This window comes from Cebus imitator, unplaced genomic scaffold, assembly GCF_001604975.1.
Source record: "Cebus imitator isolate Cc_AM_T3 unplaced genomic scaffold, Cebus_imitator-1.0 Scaffold55, whole genome shotgun sequence".
Lineage (NCBI taxonomy): Eukaryota > Metazoa > Chordata > Mammalia > Primates > Cebidae > Cebus > Cebus imitator.
The window spans coordinates 2,376,611-2,394,352 of record NW_016107370.1 but is presented as its reverse complement, the minus strand read 5'-3'; the positions used below and the strand labels follow the sequence as shown (position 1 = coordinate 2,394,352).

At 41.3% G+C, this 17,742-nt stretch overlaps 1 protein-coding gene and 1 pseudogene across 2 annotated transcripts in view; one reads left to right on the top strand and one right to left on the bottom strand.

Moving 5' to 3' along the window:
• The first annotated feature begins 1,381 nt into the window (after window positions 1-1,381).
• CPLX4 (complexin 4) overlaps window positions 1,382-17,742 on the top strand; it is a 26,327-nt gene continuing 9,966 nt past the window's right edge. The window contains exons 1-2 of one of the 2 annotated variants that reach the window (XM_017528839.2): window positions 1,382-1,751; window positions 7,853-7,940. In XM_017528839.2, coding sequence (XP_017384328.1) covers window positions 1,585-1,751; window positions 7,853-7,940 — 255 coding nt within the window. In that variant the 5' untranslated portion in view covers window positions 1,382-1,584. Of the gene's footprint in view, window positions 1,752-7,852; window positions 7,941-16,465; window positions 17,508-17,742 lie in introns of those variants that run through there. The other variant, XM_037738623.1, reaches the window with a different exon arrangement.
• Window positions 10,955-13,060, bottom strand: LOC108304572 (annotated as a pseudogene).

The following is a 17,742-nucleotide window of genomic DNA, read 5'->3' as shown; positions in this document are numbered from 1 at the left end:
TTCCTCATAAAATGGAATTTTTAGAATAGATTTTATAATAAATCTAAATTTTAGAATAGACAGAAACAAATAATTACTTGTAATAAAATGTAGAAGAGCTAGAAACACAAGGCTGTGGCTTTTATTTCATGGTTTGAAAAGTTCTATGAGACAACATTAATTAGTATCATTCCTCAATGGACATGCAACATAGTTTATTATAAACAGTAATTTAGAGATAATGATGTGAATGTGTTAAGTTCCAAGCAACCCATCTAAAAGTGAAAGTGGAGCTCACTATTCATGTACATTCTCATCGGAGCTCTGAGTACAGTTTATATTTCAGCCTAAATTATCTTTTTTAGCCTTTCATATCAAGGCCATATTAGCAGCATTTTAGAATAGATTAGTAAAAGGGAAAGCAGACGTTAAAATATATAAAGTAAGCATTTTAGGCAAGAATCCAGATTATATAATTCTATATGATCAGAGAGATAATCACCTCTTTTCTGAGAGGACTCATGCCTTCAGATAAAATAACACTGGGTTACATCTCTTCCTTCCCACCCCACCCCCTTTGGCGTGCTTTAATTAGAAAGATACTAGCATAGATTAAAGTCTTAGCCATACTCAATTCTTCCCTTGACCTGAAGAAAACCACAGCCATAGAGAATCTGTTGTGATAACAAAATATTATCAGTTTCATCCAAGTATACCAGTAAGCTTAAATAGAGCACCCAGGAGGTAGACTGTGTATGCAAGAGAAAAAAAGTGACCCTTACATACTGATGATTTGACTCACATAATGAATGGTCTTACCTTTTGCATCAGAGCCTTGAAGTGTCAAGCGCATGATTTCCATGCAGACAAGTAACATTTCCGTGCAGGAGAATTCTAAGATAATATTCGAGATGTAAACCAAGGACCTGCTGTCTGGGTCTTTGCATTTGTCAGTTGTGTATTTATGTATGGGACACAGTATCTGTGGAAGCAAACCAAATTCAAGCAAGCTAAAAAGCAAATCCTTACATAGTACTTAAAGTCCAATGAGATAAAATGATGGATCAAAAGGATTATTTTTGCTTAATGAAGCATTCTGGGGTTTGAGTCTCATTGGACTCAGTTTTTCAACAGGATGTTGTGCTCAAGGGCTGGAATTTGGAAATTCCACAACAGCTATATAATCAGTCAGCTCTGATTAATTTAATTGAAATAGGACTCTTGATGAAGCCCTGCTGTGCTTATAATTAAAAATTTAGAAAAGGGTAGGGAGAAGTGTAGATGATGTGGGGGTTTCTTTTTCCTGTGAAATTAGCTGAGTGTATTAATTCAGAAGGTAGGCAGTAGCCTCTGATTGTATGCTTTAGTAATCTGAACCATCTGCCTCTGTATACTAAGGAGTTCACCACTTTAATCCAGCTTACGGCCGACAAACCACTCTTCCCTATCAGTATGCCCTTGAATAGATGAGGCTATACAAAGTCCTTTGCTCTTAAATGTATTGCTGTCACTGAGAATATTTGGAGGATTTCTCTTGGATTTGTTTGAATTTTTTTTTTTCAGCTTTTGTCTGAATTTTGGTTTTATTTTTCTGGGGCAGAGAAAATGGCCTTCCTTATGAAAAGTATGATAAGTAACCAGGTAAAGAATTTAGGATTTGGTGGTGGGTCTGAAGAAAATAAAGAAGAAGGAGGTACATCTGATCCTGCAGCAGCTCATGGGATGACTAGAGAGGAATATGAGGAATATCAAAAGCAAATGATTGAGGAGAAGTGAGTACATACTGCTTCATTTCCCTTAAAAAGCAAAGGAAATTCATTCTGGCCACACCTTCTTCTGTTTCCCAGTTTATTTCTCTTTGCTTTTTAAGATGCCTTTCCTTTTGCTTTTGCCTCTAACCGGAGGAAAGGTCGTTCTTCTAAAGTAAACAGTTCCCTAACATCAGCAGCGACTATGTTCTATGTTCTACATGTGTGAATGAAAATGAACAATAGTAAATGCATCTATATGTTGTTCTTAACGCAGCTTAACACTTTCTGGTCTATGCATGTTTTGATTGACCTCAATTTAATTATTTAGATGAGAAGCAGTGGGTTTAACTATCTATATGGTCTTTCTAAAATTCATCCTTCTAGCAAGTAGAAAGGCTTCAAAATTGTAAGAATTCAGACCTTATACCTAGAAAAGAGCCTAAAAGAACATAGTGTGGTGCTTCCTTGATCTTACATGTGCAAAACGAAAACAAAAACAAAAAAAACCCAGAAAGCATAACATGACAATTATGTCATAAGACTTGACTTATCAAAGACTACGAATAGATTTGTAGACTATTTCATATGGAAATTCTAAACATACAGAAAAGTAGAAAGTAGGATGAATACCCATATATCCTATGACATAAAGACAACAGCTTACATTTTGCTACATTTGCTTATAGATTAAATACAGAGATGCTAGATAATAGTTTTTAAAGGAAATTACAGCTGTCATGATACTTCATCCCTAAAAACTACAGCCACCTTCCGCCAAAATTAAAGGCATTCTCTTGGTTATATAAAATATAACAAAAATAAAATATAAAATATAAGCAATATTTTAGTTGGGTATTACAGAACGTGAATATCACCAACAACTTTTCACCACTTGAAGACTGATTCTAAAATAAATGTAATCTCTGTGTAATTTTTAAATGTTTAAGGTGGAATTAATAGTCTTTTGATAATCAACTAAAAAATGAAACATCATTCTAGGGGTTAAATGTTTATTACATGTTTCAAAAGAAAAGTATTTCTGTTTTTGCCACCAGGTCTCTTTTGCTAATGATCAATTACATAATAGTTGCCCAAGTCCTATCACTAAGATGATTATAGGTGAAAAGGTTAATGACCTGCAGGAAACAAAGAAAGTACAAAGACTACGTTTAGTGGAAACCTTGTCTATTGTATTGTTCTGAAAGAAATCATGGCTTATAAACTACCTAGAATACATTATGCTTGGCTCTGCAATAAATTAAAGTCAGTTTTTTTAAAAAGCCAATGCAACTAGCAAAAATGATGGTGGTGGTAAGACTTGGGCAAAAGCAGCAGCATTCCTTGAATATTGGCTGATTTTACCTATGGCATGTAAAAGAACAAAAAGCTGTAAAAGCAAAATAAGTACTGTGTAATGAGGAATAGAACACAAACATCAGCATCAAACATTCTCAGATCAAGTAGGCTAATGAAAACAGTCAGAAATGTAGACTACACTTGTGATCATGTGAAATATCATTTAATATGTCCAAGCAGTAGATCCGATTGCAGATAAGGCATCTATCTGATTAACTAATGTCCTAGTTTTCCTTAATTTTATATCTGGACAGATCAAAGCTCAAAATGACCAAATTGTACAGTCAATAAGTAGACTGAGTTGTCAGCTACTCAGTTTTTTGCATATGTGTGTGCGAGAATATTATATATTTAGGTAGTCGCTCAATTTAAGAAACAGTGGCAGGACAATGGGGCAGTCAGCTTCCCTGTGATAAAGAAGGATGATTCTTCAGTCCATTGTTTGAGTTTTCAAGAGTTTCATCACCTAGAATGCAACATATAGTAAGCATTAAAAATAATTCATCACAAGATAAACGCAGGGTTAGCTACAAACAGTATAGTATATTAAATAATTAAAATTAATGTTAGCAAATAAAAGCCTCCTAAACCCATCCTAATTATTTTAGGAACTGGGGACATAGACTATATGATATATAAACAAAAAACTATTTAGCAATGCATTCTATTTAACAATGCATATTCATTTTCCATCTGTGTTCAATTTGTGTGTGTGTGTGTGTGTGTGTGTGTGTGTGTTTGTGTGTTACTGGTTACATTAGTACTGAAAGAGGTCTAATCATAAATAGACTATCTGGAAAGGAAATAAAACAATAGTCGTTTATCCCTCCATTTTCTCCATTATATTAAAATGCTTCTTTGCCTTAGTTATGGTTCAACAGTTTCTACAATGCCATTTGTAACTTGACTATGACCTTTGTTTTATTCAGTAATTGTTTGGACCCCAAGTATAAGCAGAGCACTGGGAGGAATATACTGAAATGAAAGACCTGGATTTTCTTCTGCAGAAATTTACACTTTACTTGGTGAGGGGGAGACTAGCTAGCTGCATGTGATGGTAAATCGAGCAAGTGGTTTTCTGTGTGATTTGTAGACTGACTCTGGAGGACTGGAATCTAACTCTGCATTGCATTGATCCAGCAAATGGATCAATGGGGTTTATAGTTATTTGATTTTCAACAAAGGCACCAAAATAATCAGACCAGGAACGGAAAGTCTTTCTAACAAATGGTGCTAAATAATCGAAAAACACTGAGCTTTGACCCCTACTTAACACTATACATGAAAATTAATTTGCTATGCATCACACACATAAACATAAAAGCCAAAATTATAAAGCTTTTAGAAAAAAGTAGAATATCTTTGCAACTTGCAAGTAGGTGAAGGTTTCTTTTATCATGAGCCAGATTGGCAATGATGATATCAATGACCATAAAGTTATTAAATGATCAATTCAACTCTAAGTTTAAAACTTTTATTAGTTAAAAGATGCCATTGAGAATCTAAATGGGCAAGCCAGACTGAGAGAATATATTCGGAAAATATATCCAAAAAAGGATTGGGATCTAGGAAATATGAAGAACTCCTATAACTCAATAATAAAAGCAAAAAAAAAATGAGCAAAAGATTTGAACAAATACCTCAGAAAGATAGATACATGGCTAATTAGTACATGAAAATCTTACTTGAAAGTACACAAAAAGCTGCCTAATTCGTTGTCTTGAAAATGGAAAAAATTAAAATCACAGTAAAGTACCACTCCATAAATACCAGAATGGCTAAAATCAAAAAGACCAAAAATATCAGATGTTGACCAAAACGTGAAACCACTAGAACTCCTGTTTCAATTGTTGAGACATAAACTAGTACAAACGCTTTGGAGCTAGGTCTTGCTTTCCTATAAAACTAAACATATCCCAGTAAGTTACACTAGAACCCAGCAAATTCCATGCCTATTTACCTAGTAGAAATTAAAATACAGGTCCACAGAAAAAAGCTAGAAAAATATTCATAGCCGCTTTACTCACGGCTATGAATAGATCCAAATGGGAAATGATTCAGGTGTTTATTAACAGGAGAATGACTAGACAAACCTCGATTGTATTTGTGCAAACAATAGAATACCTACTACTCAGCAATGAAAAGGAACCAATTACTAATACAGAAAACAACATGGATAAATCTCAAAAGTATTTTATGATGAGTGAAAGAAGCCTTCCACAAAGATGAACTGTATGGTTCCATTTTTATGAAGTTCTAGGACAGGCAAAACCAATCTATGGTAGAAAAGGCGTGGCGGTTGCCTCTAAGGCTGGGGGTAAGCTTTGATCAGGAATGGGGAATGGGGGAATTTTCCCAGGTGAGAGTAATGTTTTCTATCTTGAGAGGGTTTTGCGTTACACAGGTGTGTGCATTTTGGGGAATCATTGAATGGTGCGCTTAAGAGTTTTGTGCATTGTATTGGATACAAATTTTGCTTCACAAGAAGAGAAACTGTAAACAAATATGTCACGCTAGTTAATGTTATGTATATTGAAGAGTTTTTGGGAAAGTGTTCATTGATTTCTGCAACTTTGAAATGTATCAAAAAAGTAAAAGGTGGACAAAGAGAGGAATAGATGTGAGAAAACATACAGTGAGATGCAAATTGTAGAATCTAGATGGATTTGATACCAAAATTCTTTCAACTTTTCTGTATGTTTGGAAGTTTTTATAATGAAATGTGGGAAGAAAAGGTCTGCTGCTCACCCATGCCACAGGTCACTAATCTCCTGGATAGGCCACTTTATTTGCTGTCCGTCTCCAAAACTAGAAGGTTGAACCTGATGCTCTCTCATGCCCGTTCCAGACCTGACATTCTGTGGTTGGAAATGAGTTGAAAGAGCCCCTGAGCCGAGGGCCTATGATCAGTAGTTTAACCTAATCATTTGCTGCAGATCCTTGCTTAACACTCAGTTTTTTGTGTAATGGTTAAGATGATTTCCCAACTCAGAGTCAAGACGTAGAAACCAGTTTTCACCTGAAAATGAAAACAGGGGATTTGTTTTAAGCAGATAATGCTTTATGCAAAGGTAGTTCACCAGATATCCATGAGGACAATTCCCATCAGGCCTCACCTGGACCTAACCCAGGAAGCAGAGGCTGTTGAGAGGCCACGAGCACTCCGCCCCCATCTCTTGCCGTTGCTTCTATCTGGGCATGGCTGCTTCGTTCTTCCTCAGCAACCAGACTACATGGCTAGTGGAAAATGACAGCCAATGGCTACCAAGTTCATCTGTGATAGTGCCAGCCACACTGTAAGTATCTGTCATTCTTAGTACCAATCCCAGATTTTCAAAGGAGATTTCATTTACTCAGCTTGGTCTAACTCAGTATAGCCAGAGGGCAGGGCTGTGGCTATAAATTCAGCACTTCTGTGGGCAGCAGGGAAGGGTGTTGGTGCTTGTGAGCTTTGCAGACATCCCCAAAGGCGTCTGCTTTTGTCTGGATCATCATTAGCGAGAACGTCCATTTCCAACCAGCATAATCATGAGTCCTATTAGATCATCCACAGAGCAGGATCCCAGTGTGGCATTCTGGAAACATACTCTACCTGGTTTGGGGCTACCTCCTTCCAAACCGTGAAGGAAATACCATGCCTAAATTGGGATCTGGAGGAGGTAACAATGAAGGGAGACAGGTTTATATTATATCCTTCAACACCAATGGTCTTCAAAGAACTGCCTGGCTCTGGACACTATGGCTCTATTTTAGTTTGTGTAAGAATCACTCAGGGAGCTTGCTAAAAATGTAGCTTCCCCTCCACTGCACCTGGGGATTCTGATGCAGCAGGGCTAGGATCAGGCCCAGGAAGCTGCATTTGTCGTAAGTGCACCAGGTGATTCTGAGGCTCATGGTCCTTGGCTGAACAGTCCACGGGTAACTCCATGTTAGGAATAATCACCCTGCCTCTCTCAGAGTTCACTTCATAAGGAGATTCCTAGAAACAAATTGTCTTTGGGACTTTGGGGTATGAACTGAGAGTTATGACAGTAGAGTGACAAACAGAGAGGCAGATGTTTGGGGACCCAGAAAAAAAAATCTCATATTTCCCAGACGGCTGCTGGCAGTGGCATCTCAGAAGGTGTAACCCGTGTCTGGCTCTGAGCACGGGTCATGTTACAGTATATGGAAATTTTTGGTGCTGCAAAGAAGTAGCACTTGAATATAAATTTTCTCAACAAGGCAATTTATTTCTGTAGAAAGGTACATCTCACAGATGGAGCAATGGTGAGTGAACACATGAGCAGGGGAAGGAAAGGGGTTCTTGTCCTTGATGCATGTAGCGTTTACTGCTGTGTCGTTCTTCTGTTGGCTAGAGTCGGACTACACAGTCTAAGCTAATTCTGATTAGCTTTTTTAAAGGGAGCAGGAGTATTAGCCAGAGTGGTGGGGTGAGCAGCTTGGTGGGAAGGATAGTTACAGAACAGGTAACTAAAGGTGACTTAGAGCAGTTAACTAGGGGTGACTTAGGTCAAAGCAGGTGATCAAGGTGAGTCAGGACAGAACAGATAATGAGGGGAAATGATGTGAACTACTGACTAGAGCTGGTGGAAAAGGTTGTTTACTGAAACTACAGGGAAGTTAAACTTTAAAATGGAGACCAAAGAACTGAACATACTGACATACTGATTCTTTGAAGAGAAATTTAGAGTTCATTGTATCCATCAGGTGGGAATGTCCTTAGCTCTCTGTATCTTTCTGATCCTTTATTCTTTAACTTTTAGGATGGAAAGAGATGCTGCATTTACACAGAAAAAGGCAGAGAGGGCATGCCTCAGAGTTCATCTCAGAGAAAAATATAGACTGCCAAAGGTAAGACCTCTGAGCACAGCAAACGTTGACTCATTTCTTAACTAATAAAAAGTGGGAAGTCATGCTTAATTATCTGCAAAGGAGATATATATATATATGGATACACACACACACACACACACACACATTTATCCTAATTGTAACTGAGATTTGCAATATAGTGAGAAGAACACTGAACTAGGAGTTCATAAAAACTTGATTCCAGTTTTTAACTTATTTCTGTGAACTACCACTGTTGCTGAAAAAAAAAAAATGGAAGTAATACCTATAGATGGCCTTTTAATGTAAATGTATCTAAAGATTCTAGAACTTCTCTATGTAAATACACAGTGGGAACAATAGTTATAGCTGACATTGGTTGAGCTCTTTCTAGGTACCAGGCACTGTGCTTTGCCTGGTACAGGCAAAGATTCCTGGCTAAATGACTCCACCTTCACCTTCTGGGTTGAATATGAATATTCAACTTCATATTGCAAAGATGCACCATCCCTTAAAGAACATCTTCCGCCTGGAGAAGCAAAGGAGACGATCTCTCCAAGGGCATGATCCCATGTATGAGAGCCACCTCCAAGTCCAGGTGGTTTAGAAAGTGCCGCTAAACCAATTCCTTCCATGGATCCCCAGCAGATCCCAGAAAAGGCTGATTATAGAAACTACAAGCACTAAACAAGAGAGAGTCCACTGTCTCTGCAAAGTCACTGATGAAATCACCAAAGACTTCAACATGGGAGACATGGATCCCTAAGGTGCCCAAGGAACCTGGGCTCTGTTCTTCAAAAGGGAAGGAAAACCCACAGTAAAATGTGAGCTCATTTCATTCACAGCCAATGAACTTGCAAAAGAATGCCTTGCTTTTCCTTTTCCACCCACAATTCAGGTTTAATAACTTTTCCTCAATGTGCTTGCATTTTGGAAGAGTGAAGGACTTCTAAACACTGTCCTTGCCACTTTCATTGTCTGGTGAATTTCCTGAAACTCCCTGGATGTCACTGGCTCTCTTTAGCAATGTGGCCTCCCCCTAGGCAGGAAATTTGAGTTAGATTCTTGCTGCCGCACTAAAGCCCCTGGCCTCTGCTCTTGGGTCCATCTGATTAAAGCACTATCAATCTGGTTGGGATGAAGCAAAAATTTCATGTACACGCACACACACACATACACACACACACACATGCACATGCACACACATATGATCGACTGGGTGTGCATCGTCCATAATAGTGGGGCTTTTAAAGATTTATTTTTGACAACTGCTATTCTTCTGTAGGGATCTAGAGAGAATTGGGGTTCAGTTGTGGTGCCATGATGCAATATCATATGCTTTTAAAAAAATATTTAACACTCTTAATTTGTGCAGCAGCAATAAAGAAAAAAATCTGAGCCTCAGTCTCCTCATCTATAAAATGAGAGCTGTAGTTGCTAACTTCATAAGATCTTTGTCTGAGATAATATAATACAAAGGACCTAGTACAGTGCCTGACAGTAGAGCTCTTATTATTGACATTATGATCTCTGGGCACAAGTCTGATTTCCTGATAATAACAACCGGGGGTCTTGAGGACTGCCAGTCCTCAGGTGTGTAACCAATGCAGCAACTGAAGCTTCCTGAGCCTCAAGGCACTGAACCTTTGATCTTTTCTCCACTAATGGTGAATCAGCAGTCTTGCTTACTTCCGGATCCTCAGGGATGAACACCCTTAGGCTTAGCAGTAAGGTTTGAGTGCTCTTCTGAGAAAAATAATTCTCAAATCTCTGTGCCGGGCTATCCTTTGAAGCAAGAGCCTTTCTGACAGAAACTATGGAAAGAGGAAAGAATTATAGCCATGAAATGCACAAATCCGGATCCTCCCTAGAGAATGATTGTGACTATACCTGCATAGGCTACTGCTCCCTAACCCTAGCTAGTGGGAGAGGCGGACATGAAGGATGTTGATAAATTAACAGTAGAGCCCACCTGTGTCTTTCATTTCATGGCTTACCGATGTTCCTATACCCCCTTTTCTATAGCTGTTTTAAATGCATAATGCATTTGAAACCTCACCTGATCTTTTTCATAGACCATGAAAGAGACCGTAAAGCTCATCTCATAATCTCATACCACTGCCTTGTTTTACACCTAGGAAGCTACAGCCCAGCAGAGTTAAGTTGCTTTGCAATAAGCCTCATCTCCTGTGACAGAATCAGGATTGGAACTCAGGCCCCACAACCATGAGAAAGAGCAACTCATTCACAAAAGGACTTGCACAGAGTTCCCCTCTCCTCAAGGCATTTGTTCTTTCTTTCTTTATTTTTTTTTTCCTATTTGGCATTAGGAACTTTTTTTATTGAGACAAGGTAAAGAGTGGGCTGAAAATATTACAGGGTGAAGGAGGGCTGAGGAAACCAGGATGAAGGCAGCTCAAATGATGAACTAAATACATTCCAAAGGTACTATTTATACTTGTAAAAGTGAGGTCTTAACCAAAAAGGCTTTACATGACATTCAAAAAAAAAATAAGAGGGGGTCATTTACATCTTTTGGAGTGACTAAAAGAGCTAAATTATATACCCCAAATCTTACAGCAGGGGGCTGTTTTCAGGAGGTAAGCCTACGTACAAATAAGAACCTATTATTCTGTAACATTGTCCTGCTTTGTTTTACGAGAATATATAATTCCTATCCCTACAGAGTTAGTCTATAAGGCCTCAGTGACCTCATAGAAATATGGACCTACCTCCACTAGAGGACTATTTACACTGCGCTATAAATACTCATATGTGTGTCCACCCCCACAACTAAACTGTCCATGCCTTGAGTGAAGGGGTTACGGCTCATTCATTTTGTATTTACAGTGACAATTAATAGGCACTCAATACTTTCTTTGCATGAATGATAAATGAAACGCTTTGACGCTACCGCGGCTATTTACGTTAACACTCCCACCGTTAGCCGCCTCCAGAATAAAAACACCGAATTGCTGCCACGTTTTCAGCAGTTTTCATAATACAGCGCTTCTGGACTTTTTAATGTAAACAAACATGCTTAATTTACCAGTTTTCAGAGTCATGACACAAACTTAGCATGCTTCTCGGAAGGGAAAACTTCCTGGGAAGTTACTTCATTCTTTTTCTCTTTTTCAAAAGTGCATCTCGCAGCGCCAACTGTTCTTCTCGGTAGGAACGCTTACTTTTTAACTGGACGTGGCTATGCCGCATCCTCATAAAGTTCTTCTGCTTTTTCTTCTCTTTATTTGTTGAACTGGAAAATGGATTCATTTTGGTTTTCTTCCTCACAAATTCTTTTCGATCTGTCTTTCCAGTCATTGCAGTTGGTAGTCTTGCCTCTTTGTCAGACTTCAGCTTTTAATGAAGGCGTTCAGTGTCCCAAAGAGAAAGTAATTCGCCCCTGGGCTCTTCATCACTGTCTATTTCCATATATTTCCTCTTCTGGGATTTCCCCGGGCCGGCGTCAAGTTCTTTTCTCATTTGGGCCATGCGGATTTTCTGGAAGTCTTCCTGAGTTAAAGCTCGACTGGTGCTGATGGCTGCAGCTCTGCCCTTCTGCTCCTCCGTGGACATGCTGTTCAGCTTTTTGGAAATTTCTTGCTGTTCTTCATCAGAAGAGTGTTGCACATCAACCATTTGCCATCGGCCTCCTCCTCCTCACGGAGACTGGTACGTCCCCATCCATCTTCATCATCTCTAGCATTCTCTTCTTTCTCAACTTCCAGAACTTCTGCTCCTGGAATATAATCTTCAGCATCTGCTTCTCCATATTCTTGTACTCTTGCTTCTGTGGAGGCCTTGTAGGCTTACCCCGGAATTTCTTCTGAAGCATCTGAGGATTCAGTGTTCGGAAGAGCTGAATCAAACTTCCAAAAGACATCATTGCATTCTTATCCTTGCATGTTTTATACTGAGCCAGGTCTTAGAGAAGTCCTTCAGTCATGGCCAGAGGACGCTGAGCTGTTATCTGTTTTATAGCATCGATTCCTACTGTCATGACTTCTCTAGAGTTCTTGGTCACAAAATTGTTGGCCACGGTCATAAGCAATGATTGAATAATCCCTGGGGTGATGAGAGGCTTGTACAGCAAACAGAACGATCTTTGTTACTTCTCTTTGGCAGGGCTGCAGAAACCTTTGCAAAAAGGGAGAGAAATTGAAGGGGAAGAGCTCTTGAATTCCCACCAATCTGGAGATGAGGTTCAAAAGCATCTTCACTTCAAACCTCTCCTTGCAGCACTCAAGCTGCCTTTGCAGTTTTTCTGCAAAATCTTGGCAATCATGAATCAAGTGAATGGCTGAAAAGTTAAACACCTCTCTTTTTTTCTTCTTTTGTTTCTTGAGCACTTTCATTGCCTTTTCCAACTTTTTCTTGTTTTTGCAACTTTTCTTTGCTGTAGCGTATTGTACTAGCAGGTTTCTTGTTGTTGGTCCGTCATCCTCAGATTCGGAGTCATTGTTCTGTTTTCATCTTCATCTTTCCCAAGAAAGAATGTCAAAGCAGCAACTAATATCTTGGTGACCTTAGAGAAACATGCCGTTGTGATAACTGACAGTTTTGGCATCATTCCAGATGTTCCTTCTGTAGCATTCAGCCATCACATCTGGAGACACCTTGGCTGCAGTTGCATTGCTATCTGTTAACACGTTGTACATGAAATTTTGCAATACTACATTCACTTTATTGTTCTTGTGTTCTGCATTTATATTCTTGATGTCAGTCGCATTATGTGTGTATAAAGTCTTTCGCAGAAGCTTATGGCAAAGTAGAAGTTCAAAGAAGAGCTCTAGCGGGCTTGATAGATTGATGAGATTCTTACTTCTCAACAAGATGAAAGCTTTCCAAAACGTCATTCAAAGATCTGGATCCAATATGGTATGATTGTAGGAGAGAAGATCTTTCATTTCTTGAGGAAAATTACTTAGATACTCTGGGTAGCAGTGAGTTATCTGTGCCATAAACATCACCGGCTTTGCTAGTTCTTTGCTGGGTTTATCTGGCTGCATTTTGAAAATCTCCACATTGGATTTGTAGTGATTATACTGCTGTAGAAACTCCTAGATGGAGGCTGGTGGGTCTCGCTTGATCAGATTCTGTAACTGTGGCAGGTTGCTGGGCAGCTTGTTTCGGCTGGGCATTTTGGCTGCAGACTGGCTTCACGGCCAGTAGTTTTAATAAAACTCACAAGGCTGGCAGCCACCAATCCCTACCAGCTGCAGCTTGGACTCATGTTTTCCGGCATTTGTGCTTTCTACTCTTAATATTTGAGCTGTTCCCCCAAATTTTAGGGCAGTCTGGAATTCTGCATGGCCTAAAAAAAATATGGAGCATCATCTTTCTCCTGTGTTGTCTGATTTGACCCTAGACCTGCAAGTAGCTGTCTACATTCCAAATACAATCCAAACAAACAGATGAGAATTTCACTCCAAAGTATTCTATGCCCCATCGTTCACTGCAGTTTACTTCCAGAAGGAGGTGGGGACCTCCTTCTCCAAGGACGTTTTTATATTTGGCTGCATTTGTAACAATGGATTCTACACACAATGTTTCAAAACGGTGCCTATGGCATGGAAAATACTACAAATAGGAATCATACGATTGCCTGCTTTTTGTAAAGCACATGGAAATTCTAATCCCGTGGAGCTAGCCATAAAAATAGCACCTAATGAAACTACTGTATACGATAAGAAAAATCGGTGCTGTGGGCATGCTGCCTATGAGTTAGCCAGTGCTCTGCAAGGGGCAGTTTAAAAAATAAAATAAACACTTTAAAAATCAGCCGGCTCGTATTCCACTTCGTCCGGTTATCACCAGCTGTGGCTAACTTCCCCTACCCCAGTGCAGCGCCCTGCGCATGCAAGCCAGCCCCACCCTTGGGAGCCTCCTCTGCCTCCCGCGCGGTCATTGGTCACACGTTACCCTCCCACCCGTGTGCCCCCGACTGATGAGGCTCTGGGTGCGGGGAGCCTTCGATGGCCCATGTGGCGAGAAAGACAGAGGCTCCGGGGACAGACACGTTTCTCAGGCTAACGTCTGCCCAGGTTATGCGGAACAGCTGCTCGCGTCCAACCCAGATCCGGGCTGGAGCGCGGAGGGCGCAGCGGCCGCCAGCGCGGGCCCCGAATCCTCGACGCGGGCGCCCCCTGGTGTTCCCACCGCCGCGGCCACCGGCACGCGCGGGAGGCAGAACCCGGGCTGCGGGTGGTGGCAGGACCAGGGCGGGGCAGAAGCCAATTTCTACAGGTGACTTAAAAAAAAAAAAGTCTTGATAAGTCATTGGGTAGAGGGGAAACAAAACTAAACTAAAACAACACAACAAAAAACAACGAAAAGAAAAAGAAGTCCATTATTTTGTTATTAAGGACCAGATTGCGTGTTTTCTATCCTCCCATGGCATAACGGGAGAGGGAGCTCGCAAACAGCCGAGTTTCCGCGGTCTCCGCAGTGACCAGACTGGAGAGAGATTCTGAAACGGCAGCAGTCGAGGGCGGGCTAAAGGAATTGGAATCTTCAGCCTGCAGAGGAGATGACTGAATAAAATGAAGCCTGTGGGGGCAGAATCATGTCCCAGGCCTCCAATGCCATGCTTTTTATTCTAATACTGAATTCAGCCAACTTACCCAGTGGCTTGGTTGTGGTTGTTATTGAACTGCAGGTACCTAAGCATCAGAAAAACACAGTGGGAAAGCAAGGTGTAGGGTTTCGTCTCTTAGATGCTGCATTGAGGAGCAAGGAGGCCCTGGAACGCCAGACAGTGCGCATCTGGGTCACTAGGAGCTGAGACTGAGAAGTCCAAGGCGTGGTGCTTTGTCCAAAGAGCTGGAGGGAAGGAGAGGAGAGGCAGGCCTGCCAGTACCTGCTCTTACCTGGCCAGGCTGACTGTGGGCTGAGCCAAAGGAACCGCTGTATTGGGTGTGAAACAGAGCAACCGATTCCCACGTCCTTATGAGTCCCCTCCATGGGGCTCAGCTTCCAAGGTCATCTGAGGAACATGCCAACCGTCCCTTCCCTCCAGCCCTCTAAGTTCCTTTTCTAGAACAGGTTCAGGCTCCTGGGTGACCCCAGTACTTTGGCTCCTTGACACCAGCGTCTGGGTGCTGTTTCTCTTTTCAGTAGACTTATTTTTTACGTTCAGAAAAGCACATAGCATACGTGTGCACTCAACACATAACCATAAGGATCATGTAAATTAAGGGACTTGCCAAAGGTCACAAAGCTTCCTGTGACCAATGGAGAGTCAAGCAAACCTCCTTACTCTTCATCCAGTACTTTTTCATGCCCACTTCGTCCCATACCCCCTCTAAACTGGGCATCAGATTCTTGGTTGGTAGACTTTAGAACTGAACACGCTGTCTAACAAAGAAAATGGCACAGGCCAGAAAGCAGGGGTCACCGGGACTCTAGCGGGCGCCAGTAACCTTCCCCTCCCTGCCAGGCTTGCAGAATGCTTAGCCTGTGCCATCTTCTAAAGCCCATATTGGGTAAGCATTCGTAGTAATAGTATTAACAGCCCACGGGGAATTGGACGAATTTAACACGTCCTCCAGCTAATGAAGGATGACCCCCTGGGTACCTCATTCACAATTCCCCAGGGTCACCGCCACGGCGGTTACATAACAGCAGGATTCAGTTCTAGACCCTTCCCCTGACCAAGGCCCGACGGGGAGCAGATTTGAGAAAATGTCTTCCCGGGAGCTGTCAGGTCTAATGAGGATAACTATGTCACATTTTGGAATTAGAACTGTATTTTCTAAAGAAATTATTTGGCTGGTGTTTCCTATGAAAAAGGGTTTCACTCTATTGCTGACAGGGAAAAGCAAATGTAGACTCTTTGAAAAGGAACAACATAAGCCTTAGCCCTCTAGATAAACAATCAAAGGTCTTGGGTCTCAAGTTTGTTAATTGTTAGCGACAATACTATTTGTTGTACCAATGTCTTTTGATGATGGTTGTTAATTTCAGTAATCAGATAAGTAATCTAATAAGTGCAGTAATCAAATTGTGGTAATCTGCAGTAAGTATGTATATGTATCTGTATCAATCATGATAATGTTCATGTATGCATATCCAGACTATGTCGATTTCCTTTAGTTGTTCAATTATAGGTCATCAGAGGACTTAAAATGCCTAAAGTCATCCATGATGCTCATGTTAGATTTGGATTGCACACCACTAATTATTCTGGATCTTGTATCTTCAGTTTCTCCTTCTTGATTGGCCTCTTCTGAATAAAGGAGGTCAAATCTCTCCCGTCTAAAATAAGCAAACCGCGCTTTCTGAGTAAACATGGCTTTTTAAGTGTCTTCCTTTAAATGGCTAGTTCTCACTGCTCTGCAGAAACCTTCTTCTTCCAGATGTCCAGTATCTGTCTGAATACAGTGGGTGTTCCCTTAATTTCTCCTGGGGCCTCTTTGTTTCTTTTAGCACTGGTGATGGCTTCCTCCTTAAAGCCCTCTCTCTCCTCAGCTTGCAGACATCACCGTCTGGTTCTTGTTCTCACACTGCTTCTTGTTCATGAGTTATCCTTCTCTGTCTGCCTCCAGATTGTGGGATGTTCCAGGGTGCCCCCTTGGCTGGTTCTTCTTCTCCCTGGAGCCTGCGCATTGTCCCCGAGGGCTGCACCTTGCTGTAGATTTCCGCTGCCACCTGCATGCTGATGATTCTCGTATCTATACCTTCAGACCACATCTTTTCCCGAAATTTCACAACTGTAGCTACCTTTGCTTAGACACTTCACAGGTTGAACCAGCTCATATCCAAAACTCACTTGCTCATCCTCCCCCTAAACCTGCTCCTCCCCTAGGCTCCACTTCCTTGGGTGGCTCTCCCAACAAGCCCCTCTCCCAGGTTGGCTACCAGAGGTCACTGTTGCCCCTTCCCTCTCTGCTCCAGCCACACAGCCAGGAAATCGCCAAGTCATCTTCATTCACTCCTGAATCGTTCTCAATTCATCATAGCTTTTCTACTTGGAGTCTTGTCCCCCTCAAACCTGAGGTTTCTAAAATGCAAATCTGATCCTGTTTCTTACCTGTTTTTTTACAAAAGGCCTACTATGACCTTCAGAATAAAATCAGAACTCCTTGTCCTGTATGCTATGAAATGAGTCCTGTCTCTCCAGCCTCACCTCTTACTGCTACTCCCTGCCTGGACTAGAGCCTCCTCCTGCTCCATTCCCTGCTCCCTGTGGCCTTTCCTTTCTGCAAGACTCTAGTCAGTGCTACTTCTTCTAGGGCCTTCCGTGATCTCCCTCCCACTACCTAATTCTGGCTTCGGTCATATTTCCATATATCTTGAGTTCATGTCTCCTACATCATCTTATGACCCTAAATATCTGCACCTACTGTGTGCTCCTTAAAAAAGTGAGCTGACTTTTAAATCTCTGTGCTCAGTGCCCAGCAAGGTGGCTGAGACATAGAAAATTACACACACACACCACACACACACAACATACACACACACACACACACACACACACACACACACTCTGATTGCTGAGTAAATGGATATTACTGGGGAAAAAGAAAAGAAAGAAAAATGCCCTGGCCGGGCACAGTGGCTCATGACTGTAATCCCAGCACTTTGGGAGGCCGAGGCGGGCGGATCACAAGGTCAAGAGATCGAGACCGTCCTGGTCAACATGGTGAAACCCCTTCTCTACTAAAAATACAAAAATTAGCTGGGCGTGGTAGTGCGCGCCTGTAGTCCCAGCTACTCGGGAGGCTGAGGAAGGAGAATTGCTTGAACCTGGGAGGCGGAGGTTGCAGTGAGCCGAGATTGCACCACTGCACTCCAGCCTGGTGCCTGGCGACAGAGCGAGACT